This window comes from Eretmochelys imbricata, chromosome 1, assembly GCF_965152235.1.
Source record: "Eretmochelys imbricata isolate rEreImb1 chromosome 1, rEreImb1.hap1, whole genome shotgun sequence".
Lineage (NCBI taxonomy): Eukaryota > Metazoa > Chordata > Testudines > Cheloniidae > Eretmochelys > Eretmochelys imbricata.
Window position 1 is genome coordinate 113064746 of NC_135572.1, and position 27603 is coordinate 113092348.

General features: G+C 39.3%; 1 protein-coding gene across 3 annotated transcripts in view; it reads right to left on the reverse strand.

Annotated features, from left to right (window-relative positions):
* The window catches only part of RASA3 (RAS p21 protein activator 3), a 263439-nt gene that overhangs the window by 9817 nt on the left and 226019 nt on the right, over positions 1 to 27603 (reverse strand). For 2 of the 3 annotated variants that reach the window (XM_077814025.1, XM_077814021.1), the window contains exons 8-20: positions 22899 to 22978; positions 18465 to 18569; positions 17733 to 17889; positions 16720 to 16868; positions 13777 to 13891; positions 12825 to 12899; positions 12066 to 12189; positions 10770 to 10876; positions 9458 to 9535; positions 8372 to 8449; positions 7731 to 7804; positions 3850 to 3956; positions 2035 to 2117 (exon numbers count right to left, since the gene is read on the reverse strand). In XM_077814025.1, coding sequence (XP_077670151.1) covers positions 2035 to 2117; positions 3850 to 3956; positions 7731 to 7804; positions 8372 to 8449; positions 9458 to 9535; positions 10770 to 10876; positions 12066 to 12189; positions 12825 to 12899; positions 13777 to 13891; positions 16720 to 16868; positions 17733 to 17889; positions 18465 to 18569; positions 22899 to 22978 — 1332 coding nt within the window. The other variant, XM_077814034.1, reaches the window with a different exon arrangement.

A 27603-nucleotide genomic window follows, 5' to 3' on the forward strand; every position in this document is an offset into this window, starting at 1 on the left:
AGGTGTGAACTTCACCACAATACTGCTGTAGCAATTATTAGTGTGATCAGCTGGGCAAGGGCAAGTGTGGACAAAATACAGTATTCTGTTTAAAAACTTCCCAGGAGAAAAAGGGCTAATTTGAGGTGAGACGGGAATTGCAAAGTCTAGAGCATACAGCTCATCCCCTGTTTAACACAGAGCTGTAGGAAAGTGCATTTTAACACGCTGCTTAGTGTAGTGGAGCCCCGTATGTTACAACAAAGGAACAGATTTATAAGGGATATGTGGTTGTGTAATGGGATACCATTATAAGTGACCTAATGTATGGAAACTGTTACTGAGAAGCCAACAGTTGAGCCAAGAATTTCAAGTCGTTGCAAGACCTGTTCAGGCTCAAAAAACACCAGACAACAGCATTTGTTCTTAAAGCAATGTTCTGCAAAAGACCAGAACGTTACTTGTAAAACAACTCTCTGCCCAAGGATCCGGAGGACTTCTTGAAAGAAGAGACAGACAGACTGGCTGGGCGTACTGTGCCCCTACGGGTGCTGGCATCTTCCACACATTATGACACTCATTAGGAATGATGAAAATGGGATTTGGTGCAAGATGACAAGATGATGAACACAGATGCCAAGAAAATATTTATAGTAGACGTCTTTAAATATACTTTGCATGAGTATGGAGAATTCACATCAGCTGCATCGGCAGCAAGGTTTTAGAATTCTGCCCATATCATTGTATTCTATTTCTAATGCTAAGAGGAACAGAAATTCTCTGATATTGAAAATAACCCAGCAGAAAGCCTTATTGGCTGGTGAGGTGGGGAGTAGCGTATTCTACCATTTCCGGAAGAGTCCTGGGGAAATTTTATCTTGAAATATGTTCAGAGATCTGCATTTCCCATGCAAAAAGGAATGCTTGAGTTCAAAGCATGGTTCTATTCTGTAAACTACGTAAATGTTGCATCTTTTGCTTTTTATTCAACAAATACTTAAGTTAACTATGCAGTGAGGAGGTATCCTAAGAAACAGCGAGCTACAGCCTACTGCATCTTGTTACAGACAAACAGAGCAGTTCCACAGTTATCACATTACAGACAAACAGAGAAATGCCACTGAGTTGAGCGTAGGGTCTCGCTTTGCTCAGCCAATCAGTAAAAACATTATCACAAGTCTGGTATCTAGTCTAAGCCTGAACATTACCCACCCTGGTCCTCAGAGCCCATGTAATTTAGGAAGTGGAAGGATCACATGATATAGAAGCTGGAAGTCACAACAATTTATGAATAAATACCTATTTTAGATAATGTTTAGAGACAGATAAAAACATACAATTCATTTTATAAGATCTCTCAGATCTGTACAGTTGGAATCGTACCACCTATGGTAGCTGATTTTAGATTTGAATTCATACATTTCTAAAAACAGTTTCTGTATAATAGATAGTATATACCAAATACATAAAAACATGCTCTGGTACTCCACTCTTGAGAAATGCAGCCATCCTGCACACCTGCCAACAGAACTATTATACCACACTATCAAGCTCATATGGTATAAAGGTTATATTGGCAAATATCGGGGACCACATCTCTCATTCCCATATACTCTATACCAGATATATACACGCTATGTCATTATTCTACGAAGATATGCTAGCTGAGTGAGCATTGCAAGAGAATGTGCTCCGTTGTAAATGTAAGGAGTTAATTCATTCCCAAGGGTCAGACCTAGAGCTGATGGGAAGGGCAGAGACTTGGTTGCCTTCCCTGTGTCCAACTATCTAGGTCCCAGCCAGCTGATCAGCAGTGAGCGGGCAGTACTAAGTGTGTGCTGCAGGTAACTAAATCCGGATACCGCTGACAAGGCCACATGAAAAATCTCAATGGACTTCATGTTTGGACACCCATGCTACTAGATACAGAACAAGCAGCTGTGGCTGTAAGTCTTCCAGTGGAAATCCAACACGAGTTACAAAAAGGAAAGAGGAGATTTGGTGGGGGTGGGGACCAAGACAAATCCAACTAACAGTTGAAGATGACCTACTTACATTTTTCATTTTAAAGGACTCCTCCTCCAATTTCTCCACTGCCAGAATGTTTTCTATCGGAATGCTACACAGTGGGTGATCACCTGCAATAAACAATTGCAAGCTAAAGCTGCATAACTGTTCAAGTGTCACTTCGCCCTCTGCTCTTATTAAAAGCCATGCTTTGATTTCTGTGAAGGAAGAGTTCAATGTGACTGCAAGAAAGCTTGTGTTACTGACATGCTGTCAAAGTCTCAATATTACCTTAATTTCATTTCTGCCTTGAGCTGCAAAATGTGTCCCCACCAAACTGCTTCAAAAATCACCTATTCAGGCAGTGACTGGAAAATTGCAGACAGAATATTTTCCCTCAAGAGGCAGCAAAAAAAAAAGAAAAAAAAAAAAAAAAGGGAATCCTTCCTGTCGGTGCAGGTGATTAAAGATGGTGGGCATGATTTAGTGGAATCTCCTTCCTTAGAAGATTTTAAGGTCAGGCTTGACAAAGCCCTGGTTGGGATGATTTAGTCGGGGATCGGTCCTGCTTTGAGCAGGGGGTTGGACTAGATGACCTCCTGAGGTCCCTTCCAACCCTGATATTCTATGATTCTATGATGCAGACTTCATGGTTGAGAGAGTGAAGTAATCTAATAGTGAATGGAACCTGCAAGCGCTCCCTCAGCAAACGCACACAATAGAAGGAATAGTTGTTATTCTCTATTGAATAAAAAAATCCAATCTAGCTGGAAACTCCTGAAATAATCTTTATAATCTTAATCTAATATTAAGGATTTTACTTACGAACAAATGTTTGAAAGTTCAAAGCATGTACTCAAACCCCAGCGTGCTTCTGTTAATAGTGCAAATGCTACAAAATTAATGAAAACCACTAAAGAGAGAATCTATTTCTGGAATCCAATTGATAAGTGATAACAAATGCAAGAATAAGAGAATTAATTAATTCAATAAAAGATGGGCATGTATGTGCCTGAGAATAATGAGACAATTAATAAAAATCAGCAATACTTCAGCAGTTCCATGTAAGTGGTAATTTTGATATTAATTACATTAAAACAGTTAATTTTACCCATGATGTAACCACACAGTGAAATATCAAGCACTGAAAAGTGAGGCAATTCCAGAAGTTGCAGACGGATTTCCTTTACAAGACTAACTCAGCACGATGCCCACAGGAAGTATTTTCTCTGTTTTTCATTTGAAATGTGGGCGCTAATGTGTTATTTATTGTTGTTAATGTGTACCATAAAATGGGCAGTTACAACCTCATCTCCCTGGAACTGCCTCACTTTTGAGTGCTTAATACAGTATTCCAAACCTTAACAATAAATTAACGCTAGGATATCAATTTGTGGGATTTGGCATTGTCCCATTCAAACCCAAACCCCAGCTTAAAGTTATTACAGCCGTGTTCTGCCTTCTCAGCCCGTATGATAAACAAGTGTGAATGCACACACAGTGTATGTTAATTACTGATAGGGTACTGTAGAGATTTAGTCCATAAACACACTCCAATAAGCATGTGGTTTAATTCATATCAAAGCATTCCAATTCCACCCAAACGCTCTGAAATGATTAGTACAAAAAATACACAGAAAGAAAAAGAAAAAAATTCATGTGCTTTTAAAAAACATCCCTCTCTCCTCTCAGATACTTTTTCTATGTATTGTATTTTCTGCAGTTACAGATTTACAGAAATTAGTTTTTTATTGTAAAGTACATTACCAAGGAGCTCCCTCTGTTCTCTTACACAGTTCTGTATGCTTAACCCATTGTTTTATTAGTGAAAAGTTAGAAAACAGAAAGGCAAACCTTTGTTACCTTTGCTTTTCTGATACGTAAATTCATGGTTAGTCAGGCGAAACCATCTCTTCTTGAAGTTTTTCATACCAAATCGTTTTCTTCCTTGTGCTCTTTTGATCATAAACCTATTGTAAACGGGAAAGCATTGTTACATTAATGCACTCAATAACAATCGCGAATTGTCAAACTCCAAAAGAACACACTGAATACTTTATAATCCTAGGTTCCTGCCTAGACTACAACTTAACCAGTTGAAAGTCTAGCGAGAGATGTTACCCTGAAACTATACTAGGAAAACAGAGGAACTTAGCTAGTATGTATTTGCTATGCTTAACTTAACTCTGCCGCTTTTCCCAATCAAGACAGAGTCTAAGAGGCTTAGATGATTTTCAACACCTAAAAGAGATGTACAAAACCTCTTTAGTACAAGAACTGTCTTATGTGATTTAATCACTCATACTCTATAAATAATATAAAATGTTGAATGTTGTGGAACTCCATTTTCAACTAACAAAGTAATGCTGCAGTTAGAAAATACAGATTTTTATCCCAACATAAACTAGCCTGTTAAAAGCTAGTAATTTTGAGTTTTTCGTTTACTGATTTGTTGTTTGTACGCTCAGGTAGCAATCAGTTTACTAAGAACTATATTATATCTACTATATGTTTAAGCACTAAATTAACCCACAATTTCAAGGTAACATAGGAAAATATGATACTGATTTCATTATGCTCTGTACAACCTTTAATGAAGAAATTATATATATATATAGAGAGAGAGAGAGAGAAATTATGCATGCCAGAGATGGAAAGCTATTTTACACAGTGTACGAGTGGATTCATATGTACAGTATACTGTACTGGATAATATAACAGAATCATTAAAAACTACTTGCTATCAAAGCTGTATTTATCAGATACAAAGGTAGTATACAGCACAATGAACACACACAACATAGAGAAGTAATAGGGAGTGGCTTAATGCAAGGGAGGACTTCACTACATGTGTTTTCACTAGCAGGGGAGCCAGAATACTTTGAATAACAAACACCATAGTTCCAATTTCTGATAGAACATCCTTAGTCACAAACAATTAGAATGTGTTAGACAGACTAGGAACCTAATAAAAGCCTCCTTCTCCAAAGCATTCCAACCTGAATGCACTCGTGCCACTCTGTTTAGTATTGTGCTGTATTGTTCCCGCAGTGCATTTAGACTGTAAATGTCTTGGGGCAGAGGCTTGTTTTATGCTTGGCATGCCCCATTCACTGTACTGTAGGCACTTACAGAATTATATAACTATTATGGTGGTTAAAATCTGTCCATTCCCAGAAGGTTTGGATAGTAACAGTCACTTCTCAGTCTTTGTTCCTAGAGCATTTCAGAAAGACAATGGAGCTGTATGTCTGACAGTGGGTCAAGCCCTCCTAATGTCAACCAAGCTGATGGATCCCTTCAGGTTTTGAAGTTAGGCAAATCTCAGAACGAGAGTGGCTGCCTAAGAAAATGGGGCTGGGCAGTCTGAGGAACACACTCTTCATTAAGTCCTTCTTTTTGCCAGGCAGACATCCTTAAAGGTGACCTGCACATACCCAGGGTGTTTTGAAAATAAACTCCCTTTTAGATGTGTGCACTCAGTACCCCAGAGTTAAAAGCACATTTCTGATCACATTCTCTCCTGTTATTTAAAAACTACGCATTGAATCAGACACTGTCTCTCTCTCTTTTTATGGAAGATCCTGCCTTTGATATTAGAATAGGAGAAGTGTGGAAGCCCGTAAGCTACCTACAATAATTTAAAACAAAAACAGTATGTCATGCTTTCATTACCTGGGTAGGCAGGCAGAAAGTATTTCAAGGCCAGTTTAAAGTATTTCCTTGTTTCTAAAATCCATGTAACATTTGAGGAATTGGCTGAACAAATGCTCAAGACACATGAAGGAAAAACATTATCAAAGTTAATTGGCTGAAGAGACTTTTTATTACTCCTCTTTGTGGTTTAAATGAGGATCTATTTCAGTTTTGCTTGGCCACGTCAGTGTGAATGCCCTTCGAGCACGAGTATGCAAGGAGAAATTACTTCCAGTTCTCTTCCTTTTGGAAAGAGCCCAACAGCTATTGGTTGAGCAGCGATGGCGTGCTTGGTGCCGGCAAAGCACAGGCCAGCAGCTAACCCACTCATCTCGGGAACTAGATGGTCAATCAAAAGTGCACACTCTGCAGGGTGAGTTACAGATGCTCTTTATACAGAAAGAAAAAAGATTAAAATTAAATTTAATTAAAAAAAGCAGAGCAAAGGCGTATAGAAAACCCACTCAACAGCCAGATAATTGCTCTGGAAAAATAATCAGATTGATGGTTGTGAGATAATTTGCCTTTTTTAATGATAAGGCATGACAATTACAAGATAAGGCGGGGGACCTAGCCATCTGCATCCCACTCTTTAACCTTGAAAACAATTTATTTGTATGTTGCTGAAACAGTGCAATAGAAGATGTACGCTGACATCTTAATCACTCGCAATGAGGTTTTAGGAATTTGTACACTAAACATTAAATAAACTTCAGCAGGCTTGAAGCCTCTGCTTACAGATAAAAAGTACTTTACCATTTTCAGCATCTTTTTAAAAAAAAAATAGGCACCGTTGAAATGTATGTGACAAATTCTCTCTGTTGGTTTTACATTGGGCATTTCAGCGTTATTAAACAGAGAAAACATCCTTCCCAAATTTAAGTCAGAAATGTCTGTTGCTATGAAGGAAGGACACACTGTCAGCAGGTAGCTTCGGCAAAGCACCAGCTGTCCCTACCATCTTACCTGCACGAACTATTACCATCAACTTTCTTTACTGTTAGTTTAAGAGTCCTTATAACAGCAGCCAGCAGGCCGAGCAAGAAAAGACAGAAAAAAATCAGACAAGAGCAAAAGAAAGACAGAGGCAGAAAAGTCATGTTTAAGAGTCAGAGGGGAAAAGTTACAAATTATACATTTATTTTCAAAAAGCAAAAGAATGATAATGCACAGAATTAAAACAGACATGCCTACTTCTGGGGACTCTATCACAGAAGTGAGGTGAACTGTACCAGCTAAATAGAGGGGATGTTCATACTTTCACAGGTAAAAGTTGTCAGCATTTTCAATGTAAACCTAATATGTTATTATTTAGTGATTTATAAAATCTGTTGTGAAAATTTACTCTAGGTTGCAACTTAGCATACTAAGCTCAGGAGAAATTCTCAAAAAGGTTTTATTTTCAGAAGAAACTATCTAGCTGCCTATACTCTGTACTTAGGTGCTTTTACAGACTCATTTTTAAAGTGAAAAATGCCAGCAATTAGTCCATATGACAATTAGTGTGTGGAAAGTGTCTTAAGAAGCAGAGATACTGAGATTTGAAGTTGTTCCACTGTACATGCATATTAAACATTTTTCTACAAAAATTAGTTAAGATTATCAGCACCTGGATTTTACAGCACAACAGCAATGGCAAAACCCATCAGAAGGCTTTGCCCACTCCTCAATGTCATGATTAAAGTATTGAGTGTCTGTCTACGGAATGGAATTTTGCAGCTGTTGTTAGTTTGAGTCACAACCTTAACCTTCTTTTAACAAAGGGGCAGTTTAACTTAACTCTGCATTAATTGTGGTAATTAAATTCTATAGGCTTTTTTTTTAAACAAAAATTCGAGAACACATGTGAAATTAAAGCGTTTAGATCAAATGAAAGGATGTTAAAATAAGCTAGGAGCCACAGAGGATAAAGACAGCAATGCAACATTTTTCTACCTTTATATTTTTCCTCGTAACATATGAATATAGTGGGGAGGAAGGATAGCTGCCTTACAATGGTACTAAAACACACAGAGATACAAGAAATTCTACTATGAACACATTCTTACCCTTCTTTAAGCAGTATGGGTTGCTCTATACTCTTGTGATCTCTCCTTCCAGAGGATGAAATCAAATCTAAGAACTTAAGAGGGACAAAGCATACGGATAAAATATAGGTACAACAGAAGCCAAATCAAAATGTTTATATTTACATATTACTGTAGTACAAGACAATGCTCTAACAATATTTGAAAAAAGAATACAGCAAACAATTAGGGAATTTGGGAAGGTTTTCTGGATGGTACATTAAGAACAGCTCAAATGTAATAGTGCCCCTAAGTACAAAAGGTAGACGCCCCCACTTTTCATCTCCTCTTCATGCTCCTTTTCCTTTATTACTCAACCTCCTTCATTTAGTCTTGGACCAGACTGTTCTCATTGAAGGCTTGCAGGATAACATGGAATGTGTATATGCATTAAAATCTGACCCAATGTTCCATAAGTGTTATTTAAGAAGTGTGGTTTCCAACAAATGCTATGGAATTTTATGTGCACTGTATTCAGTGCATATTTCTTGAGTACTACTGCTACTGAATCTGTTTTTTCTTGAGAGTGTTTGGTCTTGTGTAAACATTATACTACTTATATGCCTCTAAACATCAGCTTCAATAAGTATAATATGTATTTGATGCATTGCCTTGTTACTTACATTTTTTACTGCATCTGCATATTTCTGCTCATTAAAATAGTCATAAAAAGTGGCCATGTAAGATTCCTTGAAGTTGGCCTGAAATGCAAACAACCAACCAATATTTGTGTGTCTTCCAATACAACTTATACATAAAATCTTAACATCAACAGACTCAGAAAATAAGTTTCCCTACTCAAACCACCACCACTTTCCCTATTTGTAAAAAAGAGAAAGAAATCAAAGCTACTTTCAGGTTGTTTGGCTGTAATATGGAATATATCGAGAAAGCTCTCAGACTAAAATAATTTCTAAAATAAATGTGGGTTAGCAGAATGCATTCCAAATCTTCAATTCAATAGAATTACTATAACATTCTGTAAAAGTTTCAAGCTATTTTTTAAAAGTCATGCTCCCAAAACAATCTGACAAAAATAATAAGAGACAAGGAACTGAATGGGCTCAAGAGATTTGTAAATGGGATACAGGCTCACTCACAGGTTGCTGGTGTGAATCCAGACCAGGTCAGCAGTGGCCTCATGTTATCATCTGATAACTGTTTGGTGGCCTACTGGCTCAAATTATTCTCATTTCAAATTTCTAGCAGACATCAAAAAGCCACGATCAGCTATCATCACTAATTGGCTGAGAGCTCAAATGGCACGAGAAGCGCACTATCCCTCACCATGAGAGTGGTTCCTCTAGATCTAGATCAGGCTTTAAATACTTTGCTGAGGCAGCATAGAAAATACCGCAAGGCTGCTACCATGTGTATAAGGTCAGTATTTCATTCTCCAGGTGCTGGCACCTTTCAATGTGGCATTTTTTCAAAAAGGCTTCACAAAAAGCCCCAGAGCCCCAAGACCATGTCACACTTTACTAAAAATGTAGTTCAAATAAGAAAACGTTTGCCATCAATTCGCATGCAGGTTATAAATTCAGTTACTCTAGCATGGCTTACCACTGACTGATTTGCATATGGTACTACGTAGCCATTCCAAACATTTAATTACAATAATAAAGTGACAATCAGCTTTTAAAAAGGAAATAAAGAGCAACATTTTGCCAACATAACCCACAAAATAAGAAATAAAACAAAACACTTACAGATTTAGATTTTGATAAGCTGCCCAATGTTTGTATGGTCTTAGAGATAAGTGTCAAAGTTCTAGAGGTCTGAGGATCCTATGAAGGGGGAGAACAATGGTGTTACATATTCCTGATGTTTAAATCACGGGACAGAGCACTACACACATTTTCTGTTCTCTATTTCACTCATACCAACAATCAGTGTAAAATTTTAAAAACTCACAAACTTCATAGAAAGAAAGCTGCTGCCTTAAGAAGCATGACAGACTTTGTAATGAGTACCTTCCTGCCTTTGCTTCTAAAGAGCAAACAAGAAAGAATCCTTGCTTCATTTTTTAAGTGAATGCTTGAAGACTATTTTCTATACTAATATTTAAAGGTTTAGGTTTTGGGCAACACATTTACTATTCAAAGGATCTCAAAGGGTTTTGAAGTAATGAATCCAATTAAAATGGAGCAGCTACCACAGTTGCTAGAATAGTTTGCAGTTCCTTTGACTTACTGTAGAACCTGTTTACTTAAGAGAAGAAATTTGGCCAAGAGGCCACAGTAATATTCAACTCATTAAAAAATTATGCTGTACCCTTTCTCGTGGAATCTTTAACAACTTATTCCTCAAAGTCACCTCTGACCACCAGAAGGCACTTTTTATCCCAGGGAAGAGTATCTGATAGGACCATTTTTTAAAATTCACTTATTTAGAAATGGGAGAACATTTTAACATGTAAACAAAATCTGTTTAATTTTTAAGGCAATTAATATGTTTTTAACAAAGTTATTGCAGCTGAAATCCCTATTACTGCATATAACTTTGTACAAGAAAAGAATGAGGCGATACAATTCCGGTTTACGTAACACTTCACAGCATGCTGGGCCCCATATGTAGAGTTCTTACAGTAGGTAATTCCACAACCAATCTTCTCTTCGATAGCACTGAGCACTAGCAAAGAACACAAGCTTGTATGCATTACCCAGCTGGACAATGAAACTGTTGACCAGTAGGGGGAGGCTCATGAGTGTTTGAGACAGAACTTTCATAGGAGCTGGACCTAGATTACAGGTCTGAGAGAGAGGGACGAGAATTACCACTGGGCTCAATTTCAAAACTAAATGTAAAATTCACTTCAGCTTATCGAGGGGGGAAGTCTAAGTTCTTCACAAACACAGCCACCTAACACATCTGCTTGCTAACACAGAAAGCAGACAAGAACTATCAAGCTATTTCTCCTCCGTGTTGAGAAAATAGATTAAAAAAAAAAACACTTGGTAGGCACTCATACTATGGTGATGGGGCCACATATGAACCTAGATAGATCAATACTGTACTTACTGGGTGGTGTGGTGTAAGCTGAAAGAGATTTGGAGAAAGAATTGCAGGAGCAAAGAATCTCAGGAAAATGAAACTGCTTACAGCTGTATACCGTACATCTGGGTCACCTGTAACAAGAGAAACCATTCTACTCATTATCCCAACAAACAATACTTTAAAGAGCACCTTCAGTACTAGTAAAACTGTCAAAATACCTTCTGATAGTTAATTCAGCCCTGTGCTGGAAGTTCACATATTCCCGAGTTATGGGCAAATGAGATAATGGAGGTCATTTGGAGCCAAATATTAGCTATTGATAAAGTAATGAAAATATCCAGGTGAGAGCTAGCCCCATTAAAACAGAACACAACTGTGCAGAGAGCTCCACAAAGTCTCATTGTGCAGGAAATGCTTAGTTTGTATATCAGATTTTGGTACTCAACTGGAACATATGACTCATTTACACGGATTATAAAAAGGAGACTGATTCTCACCATTTATCTCTAGCATCTAGCACAAAGGGGCCCTGATTTGTTAGGGCCCCCAAGCACTATTGTAAAAGAAGTAACGAATAGTAATTATAACAATAATGATTATAAATTGAATGGATAAGGAACACAATATGGCGATCAATGGCATTTCACTTTGAGATTTTCTATTCTCAAAGTGACTATAAAATGGCACCCTCTTACTCAACTGATCTGCTCCTTGTGTGTATGAAGAGTTAGATCTGCTTACTTTAATGACAAAAAATTGATTTTTGGTTGGTTGATTGGGGCTTTTTTAAATTGCTTTTTACTCTGGCAGAGGTAATGCAGCTAAGAAGTGAAACAGATTCTACTTATTCTTGTGTATCTGCAACAAATTTTACTAAGTTCTACTCAGTGGTAGCTATGCAAAGCCATGGAAGGCAATGGCCTTGCATAGGTGTCAATAATTTATAATTTGGTTTTTATTACAGGCTAATGCCTGGGTTGAAAAAACCTGAGATTTGATAATGAGTTTGCAGGCCAGCTGTGTTAAAAAAAAAAATCTCTATACTTGTAAACTGAGCATATTTGATCTGAAATCATCGATACATAAATTTGAACCCCCTCAATGCCATTTCTATCATGTCACTTTCAGAGTAGAGTAGAACAAATTTTAAGGAAGAGCTGAGGTAAACACAGTATAGATAAACACTTCACAGATAGCTTCTAATCTGAAATATACTTTTAACCTCTACACCTGTAACTCTGATAATGTAAACTGGTAGATAATAAAAATTATATACTTCAAAATCATTTAACATACAAGAAGTTACATATGGCAACTCACCTTGAAAACGTTTGGCAGCTGACTCTCTCAGTGAAAAGAAAATATCGCACATCACTGTGGGACAGCTCACCCCAGATTTCGTTATGACAGTAAAAATGCGGTCAACATACTGCCTCAGATTTTCCTGAAACATTTAGCAATATGTTAAAATTTATTTTTGTTTTGTTTTAAATGCACCATTTCTCTTCGATGGAAAACAGGGCTACTACACTTTCTACAATGGCATCTATAGTAGATTATATTTGCAATAAATTGTAAGATATAAAAAAGCCACAGTTCCAGATTCAATGGATACCCTACTCTGCGGTGAGGTGTATTTCTAAGCACAAAGCTGAAAGCACAGTGTCTTTTTCCACTCTCACACACACACAAAATTGGACCTCATTCCGAAAAGCACATTATTTCTTCTACAAAACCATTTTCTACACCCTCTTTGGAAAAATTGGCTAAGGAGTCCTCATTTCTATTATACTGGATATTTACGCAGTCGATTGAAAACCAAGTCCTATTCTTCCTTGCCTATTTTACATTTAATAGACAACATCACATTTCAGTACTATGCTATACAACTAAACATGAAGCTGATGTAAAAAAAAAAAAAAATCACACACATTTCTACGAGGCTAAGGCTTCCAGTGGCTACTAACATATGAAAGCTTAATTTACACCACCAAATGAGGTTCAGGAACCTCAGTAAGGGAAACAAAATACTCAATATAATTAGAGATTTTGTTTTCAGTTGCAAATCTGATTGCCTACCCTGTTATTTTCCAGGTTTTCACCATCTTTTAACTTCACAGGATCAATTTCACAAGGTTTATGGAGCTGGCAGATCTAGAAAGAACATGTTGAAGAATTAGTACACTGGCATATCTTCAGGTGGAAGAAGTCTTAAAATAAAGGATTTAGGCTGCTAGCTTTCTTGGGTAACGTATTTTGTCTTCTGGCAAGACATCACGCATCAGCTCGTCAAGATTTTGAATTTTGCCAAAATGTTACATTCTATTTTTCGGCAATATCCTGCATCTACAAGGATGAAGTTTTCACCAGGTTCTCCCAAACAAGATCATCATTTAAGAAAACATTTCTTGTTCCAAAGAGATAGTATTGTAAAACTATTCTTAGGGAAAATAGTATTTCCTGATGAGACATCATAGTAATTGTTTTGGTACAATAGTGCTGAATCACTTAAAGGAAATCTGTGGTCTGAAATTGTTGCTCAATTATAGTTCTGGAAGGGGGAAAAAAAAAAGAAGAGCCATACTGGACTGGAGAGATAATAAAGCATCATCATATTGCTAGCTGTCACATATGCAGTTATCTAGGAATAATCATATTCATTTAAAGCGACAGGATGAAGTGTGTTATTTATGGCCAATGTTTTCTGCTGTACACAGTTTTTATTTTCTTAGGCTTTTCTTTGGTTTTTTAACCATTTTCCAGAACCTAAATGACTTATTTTAAAAGACAAGAGGATTATTTTAGACACAGTTCACATGGACACTTTTTATTTTTCTTTAATGAAAGTCCACTGTTCATGAATTGGTGACTCAATGGGTAATGAGTACCACATGGCTTTTCTTGTAAAAACAAGCTCTTGACATTAGTCCTGCAAAGCAATCTTAAGGGGCAAGACATCAGCAATAGCTGCTCCTAGAAGGCCCGTTAGGTTGAACTTTTACCAAAAGAAGTGTTCTGAATCTGCTCTTACCTCATCTATAATTGGCTTTAGTGTAACCTGAAGATAATGCATCCCTGCCAGTTTCATGGTCTCATCAATGCACTTGGAAGTTAATGAATTTCCTCTGAAAATGGTGTTGGGGTCTCTGGAAGGGAACAATTTTCTATAATTTAGTCTTTTGTAATAAATCACTAACATGTGGAAATGAAAGCAGCAAGTGAAAGCGATGAAAAGCTGTTTTTGAATGCACACACGAATATTCCCCTTGATCCCTGCCTAAGGGCTGCCATGAAATGCATTGTATAAGGTTTGGTGCATTTCCAGCTTATCACAGAAAAACAATAGTCATCAACATAAGATTGTCAGAAGGTCTAAGAATTTTCAGGGGTTCTTCATAATTTTTATTACAGTAGTGCACAGGAGTTCCACTACACTGAGCACTGCACAAACACATGCTGAGACACAGACCCTGCCGCAAGGAGCTTACAACCTAATGGAAAAACTGTGAAAAATGTCTGTGCTTTCATGCACTACTGCCCAGCATGAACTTGGGAGGCAGCCATTTCAGTCTCATGACTATATTGGGCACTGGATTCCATCTGCTAACTCCTCTTACAAAAGGCATATTTGGGGTGATTAATAAGATTGTATGACCCAAGTGACCTTTTGTGGCTGAACTACAGTACCATGCCTGATGGAATACTGTATGTTATGAAATACACAGGCCCCAATCCTGCAAACAGAACTGTGCAAGTGGACCCTTGAGCCTACACAGCCCCACATTTGTTTCAGTGGGGAGCCGCCTGCACAATTCTCTTTGCAGGACTGGGGACATAAAAAGCTGCAGATGAATAGCTGTAGCTTTTGTTAACCTTATATTTGCATGATTACAGCCTGTAGGTTTGTGAATGACCTCCAGAAATGTGCATTTTTACATATTTTCAAATCAATCTTACTGAGAAACACGCCACATTATTATGGCACACTTCTTAGGTGTGGCATAATATTGCTCTCTTAAGACAATATTAATGAAGATAAAAATAACTATTTATAGAATGTCATTCTCACTCCTTCTCCTGTGGGGCTTTCTCACAAGTCTCCTACTTTTGCATCATCCACTGATATGCTGTTTTTAATGATGATATACAGCTTGGCCAGCAAGAGTTAAATCATGTATGAAGGAAACCCACAAAGGCCACTCCCAAACCAGAGTACGACTTGCAGGACCCTTTTGCTCAACTGTTTTTTCAATGTTGGTATGCTGGCCCTATAAAAGGAAGCATGCACACAGAAACTGAAATAGTCTTTTAAAAAAAAAAAAAAAAAAAAAAAAGGCCAGTTAACAAGTGTATTCACACATACTGGTTCTTAATTTTTCAAACAGCCATTAGCATCTACATCAGATTTGCAATCTGTTGTTCACTGGGCTCCTTTTTTGCACCCACAAGTTAAAGTATACAAATAATTTCAGGTTCATTTTGCATCCACAATTATTTGCAGGGACAATTTAAGCTATTTACAAATCTGACTGTCCCTTTTACATGCACATTACCTAAGCTGCACCTGCACAACTGGGCCTTCAGTTATTTGCTCTCACACACAATGATGCATCTGTTCAATAGTTTATATTTTTTTACAATTGCATCCGTTTACAAGAGAGGGAGTTTACGGTGAGTTCTTCTGCTGAGTTCACTGTTCTGTTTTTAAAAAGTAAACCTACTGCCTGTGAAAGGTGCTGGACCGAAAGCCCTGAAAACTAATGCCCAGTATGTCTCATGAACAGGTACATGGCAGGCTGGGGGAAGAACACATTTCCTCACATTATCCTAACCAAAGTGCCTCAACCTGCACAGAGGGACTATCCCTACAGGTGGGAGAGTACTTCAGTTCTTGCTCTGTCTGAAAAGACTCTCCACAAAGGCTTCATTTGGTTCTGTCTGTGGCAATTGATACCTTAATGGCAGTAACTGTCCTCCAGGCAATAGGCTGAGACCCTGAGGTCTATAGACATAAGTCATTAACCCCATAAATGGCAACAAATTTCAGACACTATCTACTTGGTATGGATACTAGACGCTATATTGATGGGCACTACACAAAATCCTCTGACAGTTGTTTATGCCAGGAATTTGTGACTGGTAAGGAACAGCCTATTTGCTGTCTCACCACGGCCAGGTCCCACCCCACTGTTTGTGGTAAAGCCTTCCATATGGTAAAATTAGATGCTCAGACAAGACTTGCCCTAAGCATCATTTTTCATATGATTCCATGGAGAAACTTGCCTTTTCCTTATATAAATAAGATTAATCAAATTATTTTATGATGAAATAGATGATTTATCAATACATGCTGTGAAGCTGAAATGATTTGTTGTGAACTGCTAAAACTATTGCAGGATTTGATTATTATAATTATTATTTTTTACTTGTATTTATCATAGCACCTAGGAACTCCACTCATGGACCAGGAACTGACTGAGGTAGGCACTGTGTAAACAGAACAAAAAGATGGCCCCAAAGGGCTTACAATCCAAGCATGAAACAAGAGATGACAGATGGATACAGACTGGCAGGGGAGAAGAAGGAAACAACAAGACTATTGGTCAGTATGAGGGGCTGTGGTCTGAGCATCCCAGTGGCCTAACTGCTGTCAGTTTTTTTGGAGGCATCATAAAAAAGGAAAGTTCTAAGGAGAGTTTTGAAGGGGGATAATGAGGTAGCTGTGTGATGTTTATGGGGGTTCTTCTCTGAAGCCCTAACTCACCTATTTCCCATGGCAGGGATCGTCTTTTATTATGTGTTTGTGCAGTGCCCTGATTCCTGACTGGAGCCCCTGGGTGCTATCACAGTACAAGTACTAAATAATAATAATGATTACTTTTAAAAAAAGCCATTGTGATTCCATAAATTGAGCATGACATTATAACAACATCTGAAATTTTATTTAAAAAATTAGTGGTTTCTTGGTACTTACTGAGTTCTCTTCACTTCAGCATTTGCAATTGCACTGATGAAAGGCACAATTTTGCCATAGTGTAAAAAAAGCCTAACCAGAGGAATGGCTGCTTCCTGTTTTTCTCTGCAAACTTCACCCAACACATGTGCAGCAGATGCCGAAACAGGCTGAACAATAGAGAGAAGCAAAAACTTTGAGACGGGTACCTACAGTAATCACCACTTATTAACACTAGTTTCTTTTTCTTCACATTGACTCCTCACACAGTACCATACATACTATCTGCAATGCCCCGTCACACAGACCTGTGAGATGGCTGGGTCTCAATTTCCACTTTGTCTGCTGGTTGTAAGTTTTGATCACAAGAGGGCAGCAATTTAAAAACAATGACAATGCAGTGTCTGTTTTCCTATTGTTAATATCTGGTTTCAATGAATATCGCAGCTGCTTGCGAAATACTGGACATAAAAACCTGAACTTTTTGCTGTATTTTTTAAGCTACAATCAAAGAAGTTAAATACAGTTCTCTTTAGGGAAACAAATGGTCTAGTACAACAGTGAATTTTTTTTTGGATGATTTGATCTCAAACTTAGCCCATCCCATTTCACATTTTAGGATTAATACGCACAAAAAAACAAAAAAACATTTTTTCTACATAATAGCAGGTAAATCATTTTTTTTCTAGTAAAAGAAAGGCAACTGATCAAACCCAACCAGTTTATTTTGCATACAAATTTAGGATTAGACAGTTGAGGAGTACATGTGGGTTCTCATAACCACTGCTGTAGCTGGGTGTGTCTGCACTTACCATCAGTGCGTGCAGATACAGATCTTTTCTGCACGGACCAAAAACAAGCACAAGGGATATACAGCTTCATAAAAGTCTCAAGTGCAAAAAAAAAAAAAAAAAAGGATTAGCTGAGATCTCTGGCAACTTCAGTTATATAACCTCACTTGTAAATTGACAAATATTTATGAGGGCTTTGAGGATAATCAGCAGGTACACAACAAGCAGCCGCAAATAAATTACCTCAACATCTGCAGATTTTAACAGGAGGTCTCTAAGTGGGCTGTAATAGTCTGAGGAAAAAACATGGTCCTCAGTGTAAACCACATTTAACCTTAAGGAACCAAGGTCATCTGGCTTCAATGACTTGTTGCCATTATCTCTGGGCTGCAGGAAATACCTGGCAGGCAAAAAAATAGTTGGTCTTGAAACAGCAAAAAAGCTCTTAAGCCATACATGAATATATATAATATGTAGGTACACACATAACATTTGTAAACCTATTGACTTTTTGATGTTCTAAATTAGGTTTCCAAAGATGCACACCAGTTCCTTTTGCATCAACTTTACTAGGGAAAGTTCTGATCATAAAAGTATTGTGTACTTAAGACAATATAAAATCCCATATAGTAATAAAACTATGGCATTACTGCAGAATTGCAGTGCATAACATCAAAGATAAATGTATTAGAATTCCCACCTAATTTGCACACACATTAAAAAAAAAGCCAAATTTTCAACAACTATGCCATCAAAACAATGCTTCACATATTTCAATATTCTTGTTTTGATAGTTTGGTAATTGAAGATTTTGGCTTAGGTTTTTCGTGTGGGAAACTAGATGGAAGTTAAATACGTTTACACTTTGTTACACAACAGTAGTTACTGTTATGGTTTTGTAGTAAAAATATAATATGTGCAGTACTGAAAACAGTACCTTTCCTTTTATGACAAAGAAAAACAAATAGCAAGTACCATGCTTCATAAGAGCTGGATTGTCGGAGAAATTTTAATGGAAGTCTTAGTTCTCCTAGAAACTCATCTCCAAACTTCAAGTTGCTGGCATTCCAAAGGTCTACTCTGTAATAAAACGAAACCAAAAATCAAAAGAAATTCATATTGAAAATATAAGAAAAAAACAAAACAGCCATTTTTCTCTTTTTTTTTAAATTTCATTTTTCATCCATTATGTATGAGTCAGAAAAGTATGTTCCAAAACATATTATACTGGTTTCCAAGGAGTTAAAGAGGATCTTACAATGTTGGAATCTGCTAATTCATAACTGCACAAGTCAGTGGACAGAAACCTAGGATACCCTTTCCTCATCCGTTTTCTTCACAAGCATTTACAGTTTCAAAAGCAGCAGAAATGTTTCCAATTCACAGGTGCAGGTCCACTGCTGGGATGTCAAAACTCACAGTTCTGGGAATAAAGTACTATAATTAAAACTGCTTACTTCTCTGTTCCCAAGCCATACTATTTCCAATTTTGTTTTTTCTAACTCAGATATTGTAACCCCTTTATTTTTGGCCTGTTACTCACACAGGACGTGCCAAGGAGTCTGGGCCTAAACAAAAAAGGATCAATTCAAAACACCAATGAGAAAGCTCCCCCCGCATCTGGATATAGTAATTCTCCTGCTAAACACAGGGGCTTAGCATTACATAGTGTTCATCCCAGATACCCAAACACCTCACTATAAATCACTAGCTAACTATCTGTCAGTAGTTACCATGCATTTGTTGTTTTAGAATTTAAGTTATTGGTTCCCTGTCATGGTTTTCAAGTTTAAACCTTCTGATGGTAGTTTCAAGACAGATATTTATTCTCTATGACATTGGCTCTCAACCTTTCCAGACTACTGTACCCCTTTCAAGAGTCTGATTTGTCTTGTGTACCCCCAAGTTTCACTTAGCTTAAAAACTTACAAAATAAGACATAAAAATACAAAGTGTCACAGCACACAATTACTGACAAATTGCTGACTGTCTCATTTTTACCATATAACTATAAAATAAATCAATTGGAATATAATCTACGTACATTTCAGTGTATAGTATACAGGAGCAGTATAAACAAATCGTTGCCTATCAAATTTTAGTTTGTACGGACTTCGCTAGTGCTTTTTACATACCCTATTGTAAAACTAGGCAAATATCTTGATGAGTTGATGTACCCCCAGGAAGACCTCTGAGTACCCCCAGGGGAACATATACACATGGTCGAGAACCACTGCTCTGTATTTACCTCTTCAGTGACAATACACTGCTATTTCAACAAAATGAGAAGATGATCATCCCCATCACTGATATGAGTGTTTACTAGCAGTAATCAACTATTGGCCTGTGGGGTGATGTTCTAGTCAAAGAGGGAGAGACTGTATATTGCAGCGATTCCCAAACTTGAAGCCAAGCCTTCCTTCAGGAAAATGAAACCTATCATACTTCCTGCTGTCCCACTCTGTAAAGTCAAAGGCTTATACATCTTCCATGTCCACTTCCCTCATTTTTGGGAAATTCTGGTATAAATCCCTGTATTATACTTTCTCTCTCTTCATACATGCTTTCATATACTGTGAAAGGGTTAACAATATTGAAATTTAGAGTATAACTACTGGCATTTGAGCTAGGAGCAAGTGAGATGAATGAGACAGTATTGCTCCAGGCTCTCTGCAAACTCAGGCAGCTGTCTCTGCACAAGTTCCTTTACACTTTGAAGGTTTTCTTTGCAACAGAGACTTACTTTTTATTTTTAAAATGGAAGGTGATATGCTGAAGAAAAACAGAGTTTTGCTGGGGGTGGGGGAGAGGAGAGAGATTGTCTCTTGCTTTAGGAAACACTGGTATAAGGTAGAGCCCTACTTGGGACTGGAATCCTGCAGGCCCCACTGACATTATAGTGGGAGCGGGATTAAAAATAGTCCCACACAGGACTCTAGTATAAGAGACGAACAGTAAGACTTGTAAAATAAATATATGGAAAAAACAGGTTTTAAAATAAATAAGGAACCAGAGAGTTTTAAATGTCCATTGCATGTTCCACAGACAGAGAAATTATCATACTGGATATACAATACAACATCTAGCCTGGTATTCTATCTTCAACAGGAACCAGTACCACATGATAAAGCAGGTGGTGTAAAGTCACCCATTGTGGACAATTTTGCAATGACGTGCCCTTGTGGAAAGTTTCTTCCTAGTTCCACACAGTAGGTGGTTGGCATGCTTTGAAGCCTGGGGTTTGATATTCCTTATAAAAGTTTATTCTAACTAGTGTAACAGAAGATGATATCATAAATCTCTAATGCATTTTTAACCCTCTCAATTTTATCCCTCAATAATATTTTGTGGCACTAAGTTGCATGCATTATTTGTATCAATTTGTTCCATCTCATCTCAATTTAGATTCAAATTTTTTGGGCAGGGCACTGGCTTGTACAGTGAGTCGGCCCAAGGTAGTTGACATTTTTTGAAAAATTTTTGGTGGGGGGGGAAAGGAAAAAAGTTTTCAACTCCGGTTGTTGGTTTTTTTTGCCCTCTCTCACCCAGTTCTGTTCCTGGCACAATGGAACTCTGATCTGGCAGCAGCCTGAGCACTGCTGCTGCACTAACACTAATAGGGCAATACAGATTGCCAAAACCAAGTTAAGGAAGGGATGGATTTTCAGGAGGACGAATCACTATTTACACATGGCCAAACCTTGATTTAACAAACCATGTACTGGAAATGACGTGTCCTCTGGTTCCTGATATAATTGGATTCTGAGAAGATGCCCACCATAAATGCAACTTCCTGATATGACACATACACAAACACAAACTTTCAAGAGAGGAAAACTGGCACCAAATACATTTGTTATGGATTGTAATTCGTTGCAGTTTTGCTTCAGACTTCAGGGGAAGGAAGGGAGGAGGTGGCTAGAAGCACAATTCAGGTTCCATTTGCTACATTCTAGAAGAGGCCTTGTGTTTATTGCATGCGAAGTTTTTAAATTCTGTAAATTTGTGTACCTAGAGTATGAAAGATGTCATAAGGCTGTGAATTAGTAAATATACATCACCACCCCCAGTTTCCAAAGCTTAGTTCTGCTGTTTAAAAAAGCAAAATACGGAAGGTGCATTTTTAGAAGTGGTCAATCTGTTATCCAGTATGACTACAATAACCAATCTGAGGGCCCCACAGCTAAGAAAATGTTCCTCTATTCACAGGGAAAAAAGAAGAAAAAAACCCCTGCATGTAAAAGGAACATCTGGTACTAATGTAATGATATACCCTGGCCACTTCCTACAACCACTGAAAATGAGAACTTTTTTTGTTGTTAGAAAAATATGTACAGGGGACTTAATCTCATGTATAGTCCATGGAAGGAAAATGTTCAGAGAAGAAATGGCTGTAGGTTAATGTAAGATACATGATTGGGGGGGGGGAGGTGGGGGGGGTGAGAGGGGTAGGAGGAGGAGATGGAAATAAATACTCTCAGTCCTATAAGGGAGCGGGGGAACTCTCAATGAACAGTTTGCCCAACCGGAACGAGCCCTTTATCTGCTCTCTTTTATTTATTAAAGTACTTAATCTTTTACAAACTCTTTCATAGACTTCACCAACAAAGTATTTCTTCCCCCTCACCAGGACTTAAGAACTGTCTTGCATTGGTCTTAGGAACAACAAAGTCTTTTCAGACAGCCATACACACATTATTAAAGCAGCCACACATCAGTAAAGGGCTAAACTTAATTACAATCGCACACTGATAGATCTAGAGCAGTAGTCCCCGAAGCTTTGAGGGTCACAGCCCTCTTACCCCTGTCTGGGCCCTCCGCCCCCATGAGCTGGGGTCTGGAGCGGGGCTGCGGCTTGAGGGGGGGCAATGCGGATGGGGTAAGGGGGCCGCAGCTGGGGGTCAATCTGGGGCCGGGAGAAGGACCAAGGCTGGGGGCGGAGTCGCAGTTGGGCTGCGGTGGGGGCCAGCAACTGGGCCCGGGTCCAGGTGCGGATCCACTCCTGGCGTTGCCCCCACCCTCAGTCCCAGGCAGGAATGGAGTTGCGGCCAGTGACTGAGGGCTGTTGCAGGGCCGGGAGTGGAGCTGCGCTGGGGATGGGGCCAGGTGTGGGGCCAGGAGACAGGGATGCAGCTGGGGGTGGGACTGAAGCAGAGCTGGTGGCGGGGAGGGACTGGATGGTGCTCCCTCCCCATCCCCGTCTGGGCTGGCCCAGACCCCACCACACCCCCTCAGATGATCCTCCACACTCCCTTAGCGGGGGCGCGTCCCACACTTTAATGACCTCTGATCTAAAGTATTAATTGAGGGGTACTGGGGAAAAGGGTACTAGGCCGAAACTGAATTTAATGCAAAATTGTACAATGGAAGAAAAACAAGTTTATGTTACTATGGAATTTTTTATATTACCTAATCTCCATTTTGTCCACCTCATCAGCATCTTCAATATCAAAATGGGATTTTTTGTTGTAGCTGCAAGGTCTGGTTACCTGGTGTGAAAAAGAAATAAATAAAAAAGATAAAAATAGTTAAAATGGAGATCTCACTATGCTTTCACCACATACTGATAGTCTGCTTTCCTCTGACTATAAATTGTAGTTTAGACTTCGATTCTGCCAATGTTTATGCACGTGAATAATCCTGTTGACCTCTGGGACTACTCATTAGGCAGAAGTGCTTGCAGGATAACCAAGACACCACACTCCAAACTCTCTTTAGTATAGAGTAGTTAAGAATATATCGCGGGTTTTCACATCAGTGTTTAAAGGTTAAACAGTCATAGAAAATCATGCAAGAGGTATTGTCAACATCTAAAGTCTAGCTGAAAAAAACCAAACATAACAATTAAACAATCTGGTTTTAAATATAGATTCCTTACAATGATTTCCTGCTGCACTTTGAAAAGAAAGGCAACTGAAGTAATCCAACACTTAATATTGACACACACAAACCCTTTTAATACAGGAGCACTTAAAAGTAGCAAAGGAAATTGCTGTCTATTCAGACATCTTTGAAAGTCAGCTAAATGTGCCCACTCAAGCATGCAGAACAGCTAATTTTTCAAGAGATGTGGAGCTGGGGTCTTGTGTATCATAATATAGGGATAAGCACTGAAATTTCTTAGCACCACAGTGCAGCTTCTCTTCCTTCCACCCGTATTTGCAACATCAGAAAGCAAAAAGCAAAGCCTAGGCAATAAACAGACTACAAAGGTACTGCATGTGCGAAGCACAGGAGGAAACAAAGTTTTTAAATGGGATATCTAAAAATCTGTTTTTGTTAACACAACAGAAGAAATAAGGCTTTGAGGTTTACATTTTTGACCAATGTAGGACAGAAACTCACCCCACCCAGAAGCAAAAGGTACCCCACCCAGGAGTAACCACAGCACAAACTGATCAAAGGAAAGAAAAGTATATTGAATGTGCAACCAGGAGCTGGCTCAGCAACTCATCTTCATGGTAGCTTTAAAATGTTCCTGTCGAGTAATACTTGCCAGCCACAAAAAGTAGCTTTTATTATAAGCTTAACTTCTTATTTTTCTTTTGTATGTCAGTAGGTACATACAGGGTAAGTAAAGATGTAACTGAACAAAGAGAGAACCAGAAAATACTCTTCAGCACATGAAGTCAAACAAATACTGTAGTATTTCTTTTTGCCATTTTAAAGGTAATTCATGAAAGCTAAAGGTACCTAGAAGCACTGGAGACCACAGCCCTCATTACATAATTGACTCAAATGCACCTGGGAGCCTGTAATTTAATACCCCACATCATTTCAGCAGCTCAGCATGAATTTCTCAACGCACCCCACACTGCAAACCTCCTCAACAGTGACTTTAAGGGCTTGTCTGCACTTGAAATGCTACAACGGCACAGCTGCGCTGCTGAAGCACTTCAGTGTAGACACTACCTACGCCGCCTACAGGAGGGATTCTCCCATCGACGTAGGTAATCCACCTTCCTGGGAGGCGGTAGCTAGGTCAACCTAGCGTGGTCTACACAGGGATGTATAGGTCATCTTAACTACGCTGCCAGGGGTGTGGATATTTCACACCCTCCTCAGCAATGCAGTTAAGCTGACTTAATTTTCTAGAGTGGACCAGCCCTAAGAAGTGATCGTGTCCCCAGGCCCATGACCAAAAACAACATTTGTACAAAATGTTTTCTGCTACCACTGTTTATAGGTAGCACATGTGTTGGGATAGTCTGCCATTGTGGGCAGTATTGTCTAGTGGTCAGCCCAATCCACCACCAGGTATGGACTTTTAAGGCTTCGGAAGGGTACCATAGATAGATGTAGAGATCTAAGGGTCCTGGGAACGAATGGTGCTTGTGGAAGGAAGCTTTAAGGGCCTGAAACCTTGCGGAGAAGGTGGGACAAGGCTCCCCCCTCACCCAACCCCCTAGGACTGAGTTGGGAGAAGGAGAGCAGAATAAAGGCTGCCTCCTCCTACCTAGCAGACAGGCACTGGGAGGAGAAGGCTGGCCTGGTGAGCCCCTTAGAGGGGAAAGCTAACTGGGAAGGGAGTTCAGCTCAAGGGAACTAATGAAAGCCTTGCAGCTGACTTAAGTCTAGGGCCCTACCAAATTCACAGTTACAACACTGTGAAATTCAGATTTAAATATCTGAAATCATGAAATTTATTATTTTTAAAATCCTCCGACCGTGAAATTGACCAACATGGACTGTGAATTTGGTAGGGCCCTACTTAAGTCACAACCCCTGCTCCAGGAAAAGGGATGGGGAAGGAACTCCTGCCTGAGGGTGGGAAAGATGGACTAGTCCAGGCAAGAGAGGAGTTTACTCATAACGGCCCAGCTGCTGTGACTAACTGGGAGCAGCGTTGAGGGGACACCGCTGGGGCTGCAAAAGAAGAAGCAATGAGGAACTACAGATTCCCAGATGGGACAGCAGAATCCAGAGACCAGGGAAAAGATGCTGACAAGCTGGGAAAAAGGTAGAAGCAGCTCAGGGAAAATTGCGGACAGACTGAAGGACCAGGTCTTGGCCTCCTAAACAGGGTTCCTGGGATGGAACGTAGAGAAGAGTGTGGGCCTGGGTTTCCCTACCACTCCCCAGACCAAGAGGGCAGGCACAGCATCAGAAGGAGAAGAGTACAAGCATTATGGGCGGAGACAGACGTTGAAGACCAGGCTCAAAAGCCATTAGACTTTGGGATTTCCTATAATGGGACATGTCTGTTAACCCCAGAAGGGGCATGAACTGAGCAGGGACGTGGCCAGAGGGCTAGGCCATGTAAAATGACAGACTGATGTGGCACCAGAATGACTAAAGGGGTCGCTAAACTGAAAAAAGCCCTGCAACACCTGGACCTGGGGAGGTGCTCTGGAGGTGACAGGCATGGCAAGAGGGCACAGCTATGCTAAAATGATTTTCAATAACTGTGACACTTGGCTGATCATGAGACTTTTTCCACCAAAAATTATAGGTTAGTTCTATTCTAAGCCTATGGCACAGCGTCGCTAGTGCACACTTACTGAAATCATTGGCTGAAGCTGTGTGAACAGGTCTAAGGGTTCAGCTGTATGACTGCTTACTGTTCAGTTTCATTCAAACACACACAGAGCTGTATACTTAAAGGGCAGTTGTGTGGGATGCATTAATTCAGAGGATGGAATTAGGAATCTGGGATTCCCAGTCCAGAGGGAGGACGGGGCTAAACTGGCTTTTAACTACCATTATTCCCTCCTTATTCTCAGCTGCTCTGATATCAGAGGCTATCTAAATAATGGCAGCCAGCTTCCCAGAAATCTCCACAACACAGTCCACCCTCTCTGCTTCCCAATATGACCCTCCCTGCCTCTGGTACACCACTTTATGCCAGGGTTTGCGAAGGGGATCTTAGAAGACAGCCTGAAGTTGTCTCAGTTTCTGCACCGGGGAATTCTCGCCTAGTCATATCCGGGCCTTTTAGAGCTCCTTTATGCTGCTCTGGCCCCTTTACTCAGCATGTAGCCTCTACAAACCAACTAAAGGGCTATTTACAATGAGTTTCCACTCATACAAATCATTACACAAGAGTACTGAATCTTTTCACATTGATGACTGACTGCACAACATTTAAGCTGGGACTGTGCAATGGATATCTTAAAAAATTATTGTGGGGAGAAAAGTATTCATTCCTTGACATTTACATATTTTCCTCCTTCTTGAGCCAGTGGGGATCAATGCATTGTTGGGTGACAGCAGCAACTCCAGGGAAGCCAGCCTGGTGTGCCAAACTATGGGACAGACTGTCTGCTGCTTTAAATTTCTGCCTTGCCACTGAATTCAATGTACTATGCCAATTTACACCAGCTGTGGATCTGACCCTACGATGTCACCACTTGAGTGCAATTTCCAAGTCATGGAATTGGCTCCCTATACTGGAAAGTAGAAGCAGGTGTAAAACAGCTTTCCTGTTAAGAACGGGCAGCACTATGGACAAGACATCATAAACAGTGTAGTATGGACTCAGCTATTCTGCTTGGATCCTAGCTGTCCACTTGAGCATTTGGAGGAACTTGAGATTCCATCACTAAAAGCACCTGTATTAGCCAACGCTGAACACTTGCCTCTGTCTGCAGTTAGGGGTTCTCACAACAAAATTTTCGGTGGCCTTAGAGTGCGGCCACCAACTTTTGCTGGTGGCCATTCTGACAATTTTTTCTAAAATACTTAATTAACTTTAGGAAAAACAAACAAATATGCACATATACATGTCCAAATCATTGTAATTTATTTATGTAGAGGGTTTTTTCCCCAGACTCAATAATAAAAATAAGGTACAGTTGTTTCTTTTCTTTACTGGACCTAAACAGAATGGAAACAAAAATAAGGTGCTTTGCAAATTCTTGTCTTTTGTTGTGGTTGTTTCTTTTGCTTTTCGGTTGCTATTCTTTTTTAAGACTTGCTAGCTAGTAAGTCTGCTGCTGCAAAACATAATATTTGTATGTTTGTTAATATCACTTTTCACAGCAAACTTACTCAGCTCTGGCAAGCCAGGGGACAAATTAAACCCTAGATGGGGAGGTGGGTAGGGAGATAGTGGGGGCCAGAGATGATGTGGGGATGGATGGGAAGCTATGGAGGCAGCGGGAGCCAGGGGCGA